This window comes from Humulus lupulus, chromosome 7 (assembly GCF_963169125.1).
Source record: "Humulus lupulus chromosome 7, drHumLupu1.1, whole genome shotgun sequence".
NCBI lineage: Eukaryota > Viridiplantae > Streptophyta > Magnoliopsida > Rosales > Cannabaceae > Humulus > Humulus lupulus.
In genome coordinates, this window is record NC_084799.1 from 3,390,037 (window position 1) to 3,405,921 (window position 15,885).

General features: G+C 30.2%; 1 protein-coding gene across 2 annotated transcripts in view; it reads right to left on the reverse strand.

Moving 5' to 3' along the window:
* Nucleotides 1-10,550: 10,550 nt before the first annotated feature.
* LOC133790355 (linoleate 13S-lipoxygenase 2-1, chloroplastic-like) overlaps nucleotides 10,551-15,885 on the reverse strand; it is a 36,518-nt gene continuing 31,183 nt past the window's right edge. For both annotated transcript variants that reach the window (XM_062227963.1, XM_062227961.1), the window contains exons 2-9: nucleotides 14,624-14,910; nucleotides 13,079-13,319; nucleotides 12,679-12,999; nucleotides 12,486-12,571; nucleotides 12,248-12,364; nucleotides 11,855-12,162; nucleotides 11,500-11,766; nucleotides 10,551-11,422 (exon numbers count right to left, since the gene is read on the reverse strand). In XM_062227963.1, coding sequence (XP_062083947.1) covers nucleotides 10,657-11,422; nucleotides 11,500-11,766; nucleotides 11,855-12,162; nucleotides 12,248-12,364; nucleotides 12,486-12,571; nucleotides 12,679-12,999; nucleotides 13,079-13,319; nucleotides 14,624-14,910 — 2,393 coding nt within the window. In that variant the 3' untranslated portion in view covers nucleotides 10,551-10,656. The remainder of the gene's footprint in view (nucleotides 11,423-11,499; nucleotides 11,767-11,854; nucleotides 12,163-12,247; nucleotides 12,365-12,485; nucleotides 12,572-12,678; nucleotides 13,000-13,078; nucleotides 13,320-14,623; nucleotides 14,911-15,885) is intronic.

Genomic DNA, 15,885 nt, shown 5'->3' on the forward strand with positions numbered 1-15,885 from the left:
GATGTGGTTAATTGCAAATATGTACCTCTATATATATATATATATATATAGATGGAGTAGTTCCTTGAGTTGTAATTATTTATTAGGTTGGTATATTCACGTGTCAAATTATTAATTGGTTTCATATGATTTATGACCAAACACTTTCACTCAAATAGTACAAAAATAACTAAATAGGACGGTGATCTTCACCTACAATCAGTTAAAAAAGATAAAAATGGAAAGTTTATATATTTTTGGCATCTTGTATTTTGTTTTATTAATAAATTATTTTTTGTATTCAATATTTTATAAAATAGTTTAAATAAAATTGAACATAAAAACTCAATTGTTAGACTGAATAATTTTGATTTTATTCTGTTAATTTAATGAATTGTTTGTGATTTTAATTAAAAAAAAAATTAACCAAAATAAGTTTAGAAATAATTTGTGAGAGACAGAACCAAACACATAATGACATAAAATATTTGTCAAAAAATATATAAAATTTATTAGACTCATCAATTGGTTGGGCCCTTTACTGCTTTTTAGGTCCTTATTACTTTCTGTGGATCTATTTGGGTGAAAGTAAGTACAAGAAATATATATATATATATATGTAGATAGGATTTTTTTCGAGCTACATATATATGGATAAATCGATGGAAAAATAAAATATATATCGATCTAGCTAACTCTTTTGGAAGCTAGCTACTACATTATTTATTTATTTAAGTGACTTAAATTTATACAAAACAAATAAATTAATGTTCTGAGAATGATGGCAGGTTGGTCCACAACGTTTCATTCAACATTAATGCATATTGGCCCCTGGTAACTTTTTATTTTGTATTTTTATTATCATGAGAAAAAGAAAGAATTGTAATTTATTATTACGAAAAACAAAGAAAATCTAGATGTTGAGAAATAGGAAGAATTGATTTTATATTATTCAAATATCCCGTGTTTCTCTTCAATAAATGTAGTGAGGAGATACTCCATAAATATAAAAACTTATCAATTATTTATTTAATTTAGAAATATTAATACAAAATTTGACAAAATATTTTTAATTATATTTTAAAAATATTTAACCAAAATAAAAACAAATAGAATATTTATATATTTACTCGGGGAGAGTTCTAATTTGGGACATAAAAATCAGATCTGTATTTTGTCTTATTACCTGTTTGGATCTTGTATTTTGATAAATTATTTTTTGGACTTTATGTTTTGTAAAATAATTAAAATAAAATCCTAAACTCGATTTTGGTCAATGTTTTCTCAACTAAAATCACAAATAATTTACCAAACTAATAATCTAGAACAAAAATAAAATAATTATGATTAAAAATTGTGTTGTTATATTTAATTTTTTCTTCATCAAAATTGAGTTTAGGATTCTATTTTAACCATTTTACAAAATATAAGGTCCAAAAAGTAATTTATCAAAACACATGATCTAAATAGGTAATGAGACAAAATACAATATCCAAAAAAATATAAACCTATATTAGAAAGTTGAATTTCTGATATTTTTTTTCATAGGGTATATTATGTTATAAATAAATTTATTGATTAACTCTTTATTTACTAAGAGCAATGGCAAAAGTCATGTTATTGTCGAACCAACTTCAAAATTTTAGTAGCATATTTTTTTTATTCCAATCAAAATATCAAAAGATATATTTTTTAATAAAATTTTTTAATTCATATAAATATAATATGTATATATTTATGTAATTTTATTATTATAATATTTAAAAAGTAAAATAATTTTTTTTTTCTTGTGTTACTGTAAACCAGACCAATATCTTGTTTTTATATTGATTGGTGATAAACTCCACCATTATTTCCACATGCTTACTTGAATAGGAAAAATAAAACAAGTGTCAGATTTCAATAATGTCTGCCACTAAGTGTAAGAGACAACAAAAACTAGTAAGAGTTTCTACACGTGGGTAATAAGGGGCTTCTTCTTCCACAAATTTTATAGAACGTGAAGATTACAAAATCATCTACTTTTTTTGGAAACTAGCTAGTTATACATACCTACTACTAATCATATATCCATGCCAGTTTTTTCTTTATTTCATTTTTTGTTTTGTTTTCCTTTTTAAGCCCTAATATTTTATTCATGTTATCTTTGATCTCACTAAAAAATTAGATTATAAAATTTACCGGTAAAGATAAAATAGTGTCATACCATTAGATATTCTTCCATATATAAAATTTTGAGCTAATGTTGGTGTTAACAGCGTTTTGACTTATATTTACATGGGTCTCAAAGTCAATATAATACTAAATATTCAACTCTCTTATTAACAGCTTTGTATTTTTTTGTTGTTAAATTTGTATTAATTAAATAAAATGTAATATTTGACATTTCTACTGTCAGCGTATGCCTGCACTCTAAAAGCTCTAAGTACCTCTAAGAACAATTGTTTTTTTTGGGACAATTCTATCATGAGTAGATTTAAAATCCTCGAGTTAAAAAATGAGTTGTGCATGGAGGGGTCGCACGTGCTAATAATATATATTTCCTTTGTTTTTGTTTTTATTGCTCTTGTTTTCTTTTCTTTGTTCATATAAAAAGAATTTTAATTATTTAATATTGAAGTGATAAAAAGAAAAAACCAAAAACATGTTGTCTTTGCATCTATTTTGCTATGGGAAAGTTGATTTTTTATGCGTCAAAAAAATATTAGGCATTTAAATTATTTTAATAAAATACTAATTTTTTTTGACAATATCCAAAATATCTTTCTCATAATTTTTCTCATCCACCTCCCATTCTCTCTCCCTCAACTCATTTCTCTCAGCTTCTTCTCTAGAAAAAAATTTATGGGTAAAATAAAATATAATAGAAATCAATGTAACAGCAAATATTCCTCACTTAGGACACTAAAATACTACATTTCAAATAGATCTGGGCATGATTTTTGAGTTTTTTTTTTGCAATTTTTTTTTCAGATCTGAAACTTTGGAATCTGCAGAAAATTGACGTGGTTCGATGCCAGTTCGAAGGGACCTTCAAAATCATGATTTTCATGAAAAAATTGATGTTGCTCGATAGTGGTTCGATAGTGTTTGATGCGATTCTTGCATGATACGTAATTTTTCACTCGGGTGTCCTTTTGAGGTGGTTTTTTTATTTTTATTTTGGGGGTTTTTTTTTTTTTTTTGTATTTTTTTCAAGATTTACTCGTTTTAGATGTGTATATACACATTTAGGAAATATAAATCTTGAAAAAAATGACAAATGCAAAACATACCTCATGTTCAAGATATGTTTTGGTATGTTTTCAAGTTCTAAATTTTGAAAATGTGTATGTGAACATCTAAAACGTATAGATCTCAAAAAAATACCCAAAATAAAAAAAATCATCTCAAACGGACACCCGAGTGAAAAATTGTCTCTTACAAGAATTGCATCGAACCACCATCGAGCAACCATCGAACCACAATCGAGCAATGTCGATTTTTTCATGAAAATATTGATTTTGAAGGCCCCATCGAGCTAGTATCGAGCACCATCGAGCAAGATCAATTTTCTACATATTTCAAAGTTTCAGATCTGAAAAATAACTCAAAAATCATGCCCAACTCGATGGTGTTTGATGCTACCTCAATGGGGTCTTCAAAATCAATATTTTCATGAAAAAATCGATGTTGCTCAATGGTGGTTCGATGATTGCTCGATGGTGGTTTGATGCAATTCTTGTAAGAGACATAATTTTTCATTCGGGTGTCTGTTTGGGATATTTTTTTGAGATCTACACGTTTTAGATGTTCACATACACATTTTCAAAGCTAAAAACTTGAAAACATACCAAAACATATCTTGAACATGAGGTATGTTTTGCATTTGTCATTTTTTCAAGATTTATATTTCTCAAATGTGTATATACATATATAAAACGTGTAGATCTTGAAAAAATACCCAAAATAAAAAAAACCACCCCAAATGGACACCTGAGTGAAAAATTACGTATCTTGCAAGAATGACATTTAATTACCATCGAACCACCATCGAGCAACATCGATTTTTTCATGAAAATATTGATTTTGAAGGCTCCATCGAGCTGGCATCAGCACCATCGAACCACTATCAAGCCACGCCGATTTTTTGCAGATTTCAAAGTTTCAGATCTGAAAAAAAATCGCAAAAAAAAACTCAAAAATCATGCCCAGATCTGTTCGAAATACAATATTTTAGTGTCCTAAGTAAAGAATACTTGCTATTACATTGAGTTCTCTTATATTTTACCCTACCCATGAATTTTTTTCTAGAGAGAGTTGAGAGGAATGGGTTGAGGAAGAGAGGGGGAAGAGAGAAAAGGAAGTTGATGGAAAAATTATGGGAGGGGTATTTTGAGTATTGTAAAAAAATTTGGCATTTTTATGAAACGATTAGGAGGCCTAGCATTTTTTTGATTTAGGACACCTCATTAAGCATAAAAACTCAAATTTCCCTTTGCTTTTTTCAATTTGTTTTTAGCTAATAATAATTAACTTATTTATTCTTCAATCTATTTTCTAATATTTTTTAATCTAATTATTGAATTTCATTAGCCAAACATAACCTAAAAACATAGATATTCCTTTGAAACCCAAAACCACCATCACCACTCCATTGCCATGGATGAATGGTTTATTCAAAATAAATAGGGTTTGCTAAAAAATAAAGCTTTACTGTAAAAAATTTTTAAAAAAATTCTATTTCATTTTGGTACATAGAGTTATTATTACTGGTTAGGGAGACATAATCTAACAAAGTTCGGACTTGGGAGATCAATAGCTTTGAGTCCAATCTAATCCCACAAAAAGAACAAGTAATTTTACTTAGAAATCAAGCTAACAAAAATAAATAATATATTTAAAATATATATTTTAAGAAAAATACTTTTTTTTTTGGTGATTAGAGTACTTATTTAACGAAGTGGGTTTTGCCTTTGGTCAAAATAGGATGATTATATAAACATGGGGAAAACAAGTTTCAGTTCTAGGTATAGATCTCATAAATGAGTTAATTTAAAATCCCTATTTTTCAACCATGGTCAAAAACATACCCTATATAAAGGTTTAGAAAAACTGCCTTACTTATCTCTGGCCAAAAATGACAATTCCAAATCTAATTAAGAATGTACATATATATTGAATAAAATATACTCTTTTTGGCCAATGATGCATCTGAATTTGCTTCGCCTGGAATAGTATTTTGAGCTAATTGTCAAGTAGGATGTACAAATTTTTCTGAAAGTAAATTGAAAAAATCGATAAAAAGATGCAACTTGAATTACTTAAAAAAAAAATTTAAGTATCCAATTATTATATCAGGTAGTTTAGAAATTATACGAATAAACTGATTAATATTTTTTTCATCTATACACATATTACATATATTATAGCTAATATTAAATATTGTTTTAAAGTTTTTAACAATAAATTTTGAATAATTTTTTAAGTTTCAATTTATAATCTGTTTAAATTTAAAAGATGTATACTATATTTTCAGTTTGTTGAATATAATTATTTGAACATTTAAAAAAAAATTAAGAGTGGTTTGAGCGGGTCAACCTAACTAAATTACCTAAATCATTGGACGAGTTAATTTTTTTTTAATTAGATGGGTTATGAGTTGATTAAAATATGTTATAACCCGATCAAACCGACCCATAAACACTTCTATTGTCAAATAAAATCACACATTACCTAAAGATTTCTTTAATTACTTTGTGTTTAGGGTAATTAGGAACTCTTGGAATGTTATCCTCATTTGTTTTTGTATAATAAAGGGATCGATATTCTCTCTCGATCATTTCTTATATGTCTCTATGTCCCAATTAATTAAAATTAATGACATTTTAATTGTGGTTTAATGACATGGGAACACGTAGAAGATAAGAGTGAAAAATTGAGTCCATGACACATAGATATATTTTCACTAGAAATATAGATCACGACCGAATCGAAAAATATTCGTTTTTTAATTTTTTTAATTTGATAAAAATTCATGTGTTGCATGTGTACATATATAAATGTATAATGTAAATATTAGTCAAGATTTTTTGGTCAAATTTTGTATCCTACCACCAAGACTCTTTATGCTATTGAAGACATATTCTATAAGTATAATAATTGTTTATACTATTTTATGACCACGCGTAGATATTAGATATATAGACTCTTGATGATTTGTATAAAATTAGTATGAATTTTCAACCGTTGATCATTATGTATATAAATATATATTTTAATCCAAGTAAGGAAGAGACTTAATACACTGAAAAAATCTTCTTGGTTTTTGTTATTTTTGTCAAGAAGGGCCTCTTTGTATGTCCTCTACTAGTTTTACGTGTTTTTACAGATAATATACATACAAATTAAAAAATGTGGAAACGAAGAACATGTGCTACATAAAAAAATTTATAGATCTTCAAAGGTACCAGATTCATTGAATTAGTATTTGTGATAATAATAATAATAATAATAATAATAATTCATTTACTAAATTATTACTTTGACTAAGAATTCTTATGAATTTTCGAAATGTAATGACTCGAAGAGCTAGTGATAATAATGATCCGCATAAAAGAACTGCATAGCTCAATACCATCATACTTAGGTTCATCATTAACCAATGAGATTGAAGAGCGGGTACTAATGTTTCGGATTGATTCATTTCATTTAAAAGACCCGAAGTAGCAAAACCTTGGGTAAAATTAACACTTGTCGCGGTTATTACGTTTACATTGAAATAGTTTTTATATTTTTTAAAAATTGGAAAATATGAGTGTGGTCCTCATGTGTTGTTCCCAAATACACAATTGACTCGTGTGTTTTGTTAAATGACATATTATACATTGTATTTTACAAAATTGATCAAAATAGTACCGTAAATCCGATTTTGATCAAAATATTTACAAATACAATATTTATTTTTCTGCTTCTTGGCCACCTTTTACGCTTTTTTATTTCTATCGCATCACCAACAACTTAAGAATTAATTTTTTAGTTGAAAATATTTTGACCAAAATCGTGCTAAGAGTATTTGTGATCCATTTTATAAAACAAATGATCCGAATCGTCATTTAACAAAACACATGGACCGATCATGTAATAAGGAAAAACACATGGGTCACAATGCTATTTTCTCTAATAATAATGTTATTTAGGATTTTTGTCCCCCGAAATATGACCTATATATTATTGTGCCCCCTAATTTTTTTGGATCATTAAAAATTACCCTCAAACTATTTACAGTATATTGTAAAGTGGAACTTCTGTTAAGTCCGTCCCACGGGGCTAATTTTTGTTTCAGTTGTCTTTCTTGCCAAATGGTGGACTATGGTTGGATAATAACTTTATGTTCAGCTCGCGATCATTTCATTTTTTGATGCAATATTTGATGCATTATTTCATTTTGGGAATCAAATTAAAGTCTACAGTTTGGTCTTTTAAGAATTTTGGTTACCATATGTACTATAAACTTACATGGTATGCCCATTCATTGTTTGATTTATTGTCTCTATGAGAATGCATTGTATTATATTTTATTGTTTATCATGATTTTTTTTACTTTTCTAGCTCATGTTTTACGTATATATATTTGTGATTTTGGCAAAAACCCAAAAAATAATGTGATTTATGCAAATTGTGTTGCCCTTCAACTTGCTAATGATACCATGAATTAGATTAGTGAAAATTACACTTAGTACCCAATTTAAGTTAACCTCTTTAATTTTTACCCACCTTTTAAAACTCTTTGATTAATACTCAAACTATTAATGACTCTACCCATTATACAGTGGTCTAGTGGAACTGACAGTAGAATATTATTTAAAAAAGGAAGTAAATGACACGACAGAGGCAAAGATTGAGATTTTTACATTGGACTTCTAATAGTGTTTTATGGGTAATATGAGAAATGTGCTTAAAAAAGTAGGTAATATTCAACTAAATATTAATAGTAGCTATTTTTAGTTAACTAATCCTAAAACTGGGTATTTTTCAAGTTATCCCATGAATTAGAGTCGGCAAGCCTAGTAGGCCTTATATGCATACCTTGTTATGGGCCTAGTACTCCAACAGGCTCTTGTAGCAAAACTAAGCTTGTTGTAGCTAATTGTTGGATTGGGCTTCTAGGTTTCTAGGTTAGTGGTTGAGTTAAAGTATTACGGGCTCTTAGTTTATAGAGATTTTTTCTTAAATATACATTTGTATTTGTTTTATTATTTATTTTTTTACCATTCCTATTTTTTTATAAAAAAAAAGTATGCACTTAAATTTTTAAAAATACGATTTTAAAGTTTTATAATTATGAAAATAGAGTTTTTAGGAAAAACAACTTAAAAGAAATTTGAAAAACAATTGACTGGACCAACAAAACATCAACAACAAAAAACCTAAAAATTAAACATCAACCCAAAAAAAACTTGAAAACGACACAAAAAACTAAAAAACCGTAAAATTATAAAATTTTTCTTAAAACTGTAAAATTGAAAAAAAAAAATTTTGACCGTAAAAATGTAATTTTTTAACAAAAATTAGTATTTTATATGGGGTTTTTAATAAAGTTTGCAATTAAAAAAAAAAAAGTTATTCTATAACATTTTTTCAAGAATTTTTACTTTTATGAGTTTAGCTTCCCATATTTTTGTATAAAGTTAGTTTATGTCATAGTTTTACTTTTAATCAAGTTTTTCATATTTAGTTAGTTAGGATTTGTATTTCTCATTATTTATTTTTTTTCTTTAATAAATTTTCCTATACAAATTAGAAAAAGTATAATACCCATATATATTTTTGCATAGTAATGACATAAAAGCCATATTTATGAAAAATCCCCCTTATATTATTTTGCTAATATATTTCACATTTTTAATTGAATCTCCACAATGCAGGAACAAGCCAGCCCAAAGTTTCTCCCCTTGCAGCCCATGTCCAAGCTCAATTTTTGGCACACCAAAGTATAATTGTCCTAGTCGATCTTTACTAGTAAAGTCACATTCTTGTATCATTGTAATAGGTTGAGATGATGATTGTCCGTACGTGGATGGATTACTAGATATCAAAATGTTACAAATGATAGAGTTAGCGATAATAAAGGGAATAACAAAACCTGTAGATATAAAAGTTGTGGACAATTTGAATTACATTATTATTTTGGTATGTAAATATATATATATATTTACTATTGTTTACCGAGTTTTTCGGAAACTAGAATTATGAAAGATAAGAGAACTAAAAAGAAATGATTTAAGATATGCAAGCAAGGTTTTTTACGTGGTTGGGGTGTTAATGAGCCTTAATCAACGAGTCTGTTGTATTAGCGCTTAGAGAGCTTTTTATAATGGAGTTTTCTGCAACTTTCAGCAGAGTAATTGCTTACAAGAGAAAAATCTCGGGATCCCCGCTACAGTGCATAACTGGTCCTATTTATAGGCAGTTAGGTACAATGGGTTTGGGCCGGACTAATCCAGGCCCAATAGGGATAGAATCATGGTTTCCTCGCTAATGGAGGCTTAATACAAATGATGTTGATGAATAATACATATTAATCATGGCCCATTGGGCTGGCTTGGGCGTGGCCAAGCCATACAACTGTCAATTGTACATAACCTCATACTGGTCTGCGTGGGATTCTAAGGGGATCATTGGGACAAGATCTGTCAGAGTAGTGACAATACTATTTCCCTGTAGCAGTGTACATTCCGTATGTAACCTCTTATGCAAGTTAGTTGATGAGACCAACTTCCGTGTTTCTTGGGAATGTGTCAGCATCAGGGAAGATCAATCTTGCCCCATTCGGACGTCTTATCCAGGTTCCTTTACTAACGTCCCAGTTCATTTACCGGAATCCTGGTTCGTTCACCAGGGCTCGTGTTCATTCTTGACAAGATTGTATTCCCAGACTAGTGAGTTTGCCACCTCTATTCGCATCCCGGAGGATACGGGTAGGTTGGGACCAGGAAGATGAGTTGGGCCTGCACGTTGGTCTCGGTTCCCTCGTTATGATTGTGCCGGTCGAACACTGATGGGCTTATTGACGACTGGGCCATTGAGACTTTCTTCTTCCCCATTCATTGGGCTTAGGATGGGCCTTCGATCTCTTTGCGAGAGCCCGACCCAATTATGTCATGCCACGTGTCCAGGGAGAAAACATGGATAACAACTATCTTTATCCTTCAATTAAGGGTGCCTTGGAAAAATGGTCTATTTTTTAAAGTTATTTTGCACTCTAGCCTAGCTTTGATAATTTTTTGCAAAATGACTTCTGACAATTTAGACAGATAGTCGAACATTTTAGACAGCTGATCAAAAAATTCAGATAGCCGGTGAAAAATTTTAGATAGATCATCGAAAAATTTAGACATCTAGTCAAATTTTAAGACTGAGACTATTTTGCAAAAAAATTATCAAAAGTAAGCTAGAGTGGAAAAACACTTAAAAAAAAATCTTTCTCACTAGTTTCTAATAGGTAATCGCATGCATTAATTAAAGATATAAGCTATATTCTAAGGCAAAATTTACTTAGTAAATGCATCACGAGTATTATAACACATGTATACACAACATTATTTGGAATTAAATTAGAGATCGATGTGTGGACATGAAAGGTATTCATTATTGAGAATAATACACAGAAAACTTGATACAAATACTTTAAAAAATTTAAATGGATATGCTATAGGGAATGCCCATGTTCGTGACACCTTCCTTTGAAAATGGCTTGAGAAGCTCATAAGCCAAAATTCCAGCTCCATGTCTGTTCTTCAAATTCTCATCATCATTCCTATCATTAATGGTGTGTTCAATCTCCTTCATCCTCTTATTGAACCGCTGAAAAGCATCCACTATAACAGGATCTGAGCCCCAAGAGGGTTCCATCTTATCCCCAAGATACTCTTCATCTGGCGAGTGAGTAGACAACACATCCAACACAGCAACTGTTTGACCTGCCTGAAACTGCGTAGGTAAGCACTTCAAAAGCGCGTCTTCAGGACTATTTTTGAAGTTTTTCCAGGCAGTCGGGTTGTACTCCTTCTCCTCCGATGGCATAACAGTTCTTGTGATGGTTGGCCGATTTGGGAAATAACCAGCGTAAGCATATTGTCCGAAGTTGACAGCTGCATGGTGACCAGACGCCGTCCATGCCATGTTCGTGACGATGTCTATGAGGTCTTGCTGTGTCTTCAGGTCCGGCCACCCGGGTGAATCCTTCTTATCAGCATGGCCTACGGTTCTGATCTCTGTCCACCATGCTTGTAGCTCTTCGTCACTCTCCACCTCGCTTGAGCTGGGATAGTAATGGTTGACATAGTCAGTAACCCATTCCTTGATGGAGTTCCACACGAGAAGTCCATCGTTGGCGTAAGGATAGTCTTCAATTGTTAGCTTTAGACCATGTTCGCCATTCTTGTCCTCCACAGCCATCCCTCTGTATGCATAATTTCAATATAGCGTGACTAAGAATGATAAATAGTTTCGAATGTATGTATGGCTTTAAGAACATACCTATTAATTAGGTCAGCCGGCAATGCTTGCAAGTCAAATTGCCATTGTTTGCCGTAGATAACAGAGCTCAACTCAATAGAATATTTTCCTGGCACAAATGCAGATTCAATGACACCATCTGCATTAATCAACTTTTGTCGAGCAAGAGCATTAATCTCCATTGTGTATCTGAAATGAGGCTTTAACAATCTATAGATAGGGTGTATCGCACTGAGCTGTCTATTTGATGCAATTATATATGGCTCTACAGCACAATGTGTTCTTAGCCTGCACCAAGTTTTCCCATTAAAATAAATAAAAAAAAAACTATTTAACAGAAATAAATTGTTAAAAAAATTTATACACATGCGCATACCAATGACTAATAAGTTGGTGAACACCAGAATCATGGGCAAGAACATGAGCTTTTGCAAGTCTCCAAAGCCAAAGATCAGTAGAATGCCAATTACTTATTGGGGTGTAGACTTCCTTCCATTGTGGCTTTCCATCCATAGGTGGTCGAGTCAGCTCGATGGCCAGAGGCAACAATGTACCAGAAGGAGTCAAGAAAAATAGTGTTCGTGATCCATATAGAGTTCTACCTTTGAGTTGTCTTACTTTGCTAACATACGGTAACAATACATCATGATAATCCAACATGAACAACTTCTTATCTTTTAAAGCCTGCATATACATTAATAAATTTCAAATATATTTTCCCTTAAAAAGAAAAAAAAATCTAAATATATATATATATTTGTACGTGTACCTCATTAATATTATTATAGCCATATGCAGTAATCAGCTGCTCAACAAGTTTTGTGGTGATTTTTGATTCTTTTGGGCCATAGATAGCAGGGTCAAGTTTACTCTCCAGTGGCCATTCCTGCACATAAAGTTCATATATATACATCACAGTTATCCAAATGATATATACTCAAACAGATTATGTATTTTATTTAATCAAATCCAAAAAATTTAGTACATATTGAATATTATATGCATACCTTGACCAATTCAATGCAGCAAGGGTTGAGACCTGCAAGAGTTTGTCTTCCAAATTCTTCATCTCTAAACCAAAAAAATTTATCCTCTAAACACAACCAAAAGAAGAAAAAAAACAAAACAAGTCAGAATACACACATACATATGTATACATGAATAACTTAATTAATATATTCATAAGTGATAAGTGCTTACTGTCCATTGTTGGTGGCAGCTCAAATTGCAAAAAATCATCAAGATCCGAAACAGCTTTATAGATTCTGGCATTGACATTTTTGATGACTTCTTTTATGTCCCCTTTTGTAGCAGGAGGAATTTTAATGCCTTCATCGTAGAGAACATCTATGGCCGTGAAGTATGGAAAGTCATCGTCAATCAAGGCTTCTCTTAACATAGGTATCACCCCATTTACCAGTGAGTATACAGTCTTCAGACTAAAATTATTACTCTTCACTTCTGCAAACTCTTCGTCCCGCGGCACATAGAAGTCACTACTCCTTGACTCCGTTAATTTGTCTGTTTAATATTAGAATTAGGCTTTTCATTTCAGTGAGATAATGAATATATATGAATGGTATTGTATATAATAAAGTACCAGTTTTGGTATGAGGTCGTCCAGTCCTGCATCGTCTGGGATAAGGGTACTCTTTTCCACCAAGAACTGGTCTTACCAAGTCAGTTTTTTTATTATCAGGCTCTCCAAGATCATTATACACATCATAATCATATATTCTCTCGTATGGCTTGCGCTCTCCTTTTCCATCTCCTCTCAAATTTTCCAGCTCCACTTTTCTCAGTTCTTTTATCCCACTTGGGGTTTGTGATGGGAGATAAGACTGTTAATTATGAAACATTATTATTATTATTGACTATATATTAATAGGGCATTATTGTAAGAATGAGTGCATGCTAACTTTTTCTTTCTTATTTTAATTAAATACGAGTTATTAAATTTATTGTAAGAACACATATCAACACAGCTAGTTTTTTCCTTGCTGAAGACAGCTCTTGAAAAGTGGATGATGCATGTCCTCAAAATCTTGGTCCAGTTGAGTTTAGGAGACACTTCATTAAGAGAATATTTAGCTAGAACAAACCAAACCCAGATGAGTTTAGCAAATCATATGCATGGGAAATGAGGTGTTGAGAAATTGGCAATGGCCGAGTGCAGTTTGAAGAAGAAGAGAGAGAGAAAAGGAAAGAGGAGCGTGAGACACTACAAAAAAAATCCTAGTTTTAGTTTTAGTCACAGTAAAAATTGTTACTATAAGTAAAAAAATTGCAACTTCTTGCCTAGTCATCACTACTGTGGCTAAAAGTATTATTCATAAAAATCACAATTTTTTGTCATTAAATATATTTTTAGTAACAACAAATTTTATACAATAGATTGTGACTAAAATTATATTAATAACAATTTGTGATTAAGTATGACTTTTTAGTCACACAAAATATATGTTGTCACTAAAGAGCATATTTATTTGTAGGAAGATAGGAATATTGGATAAAAAAAAGACCCATGGACACCACACAATTTTCCTAACTATTTAAATCTGACTATTGTTAAGGGGCACCACCTAACACTATAAGAAGAAGATGACATAGTTATTGGTACAATCAAATACCTTATCTTACACATTTTAATTTAATAAGTATTATAAAATATCACTAACTAATCATAGGGTGTCACCTTATGTATTGTTCGACACTTTAAGTTGTTTAATAACAACACTCTTTATATATAGCCGCATGGACACCACACAATTTTCCTAACTATTTAAATATGAGTGTTGTTAAGGGGTACCACCTAACACCACAAGGAGATGACATACATTTGTTATTATAGTACAATCCAATATCATGTCCTACCCATTTTAATTTAATAAGAATTACGGAGTACGCTAACCAATCATAGCGTGTTACCTCATGGAATGTTCGACAACACTCTTATAAGACATGCCTAATATTGTAGGACGTACCATATCACTATTCGTGCGATTTAGTTTTGTCTCCTACGTATATGTTTTATTTTAAAATATGTAGGACCCAATATCGACGGATATTATTAGGCATGCATGTACTCACATTTACATAAATGGTAATTAGTGTAATAATTAAAATATTATGGTAGGTTATGTACCTTTTCAGAAAAGAAGATCCTCTTGTGCTGACTAGCAGGAACATCACGCTTAGACTGAACCCAGGAGTTGCAAGAGAAACTGAGGAATCTTGGGCCAGAGGGCAAGTCTTGGAGCAATATATCTTGTATAAATATCTCTCTTTCGTAATCATTCTCAACGATTATAGCACCCACCTCTCCAAAATCCTTTGGTACATCAAATTTTGCTTCGTATTTTACCTCATTCGAAAATACGTTCAAGCCATCCCTTTTTGGAAAACCTTTCACTGTTCGGGCTTTTCCCGTTGCTTCACAATTAAATACAAATATCTAAATATATCAGCATTTATATCATATCATATCAGATAGATAAGAAAATAACTTTCATAATATTCCTAATAAGAAAATATCTTTATTCGAATAAAAAAATACTGTATACAATGACATTATTATTTTTACCCAAGAATTTATTTTCTTATTAAGATTTAAAATAAAAAATTCTATTAGCATAATTAATTTCAATTATTAATTATTCATTATTTTCTCCCTTAATAATATATATTTCTAATCTTTCCCTTTTGAACAAAACTCAAATTTTTTAAACTAAAAAAATCATTTTTTTTAAATTTTTGACAAATAAAAATACAGGAAAAAACATTTTATATTTTCTAAAATTATCAATATTTTTTTATATATATTCGAATTCATATTCATAATATAAACACAATTAAAAATAAAATATTTAAAGTCAAATAATAAATAAATTTAATATACTAAATACTACATTATAAACACACCTTTATGATAGTTAATATTTAATATACTATATATTCTTTCCATAAGGGATTATTTTTCTGAAAAAAAATTACATATTTATAGGGTACTACTTTTGTAGTGAATATTTTTAATCACTACTTATAGGTACTTTTAGTATTTTTGATATTAGGATAAGTTGCAAGCACTATTTTTTTACATAACAATGTATAATATAGTTATAGGTGATCTCACACAAATTTTCAAGAAATTTCGGATGATTTTTACGAGCATATAAATATCGAAACAATCATGCATGCAACAAGCTTTTTGAATCTTGATTTCGACATTGATCCTAAATTATTCGAATTTTTTGAAAATTTATAGAAAATCCCCACCTAAACCCTTAACTTATAGGGTGAGGGTTCAAAACTTGGTAACACAATAAATATATATATATTTTTAAAAGAAATCAAAATTGTAAGGATGAGATTAGAACCTTGGACCTACAATAAGTTAAATGGGTAGCA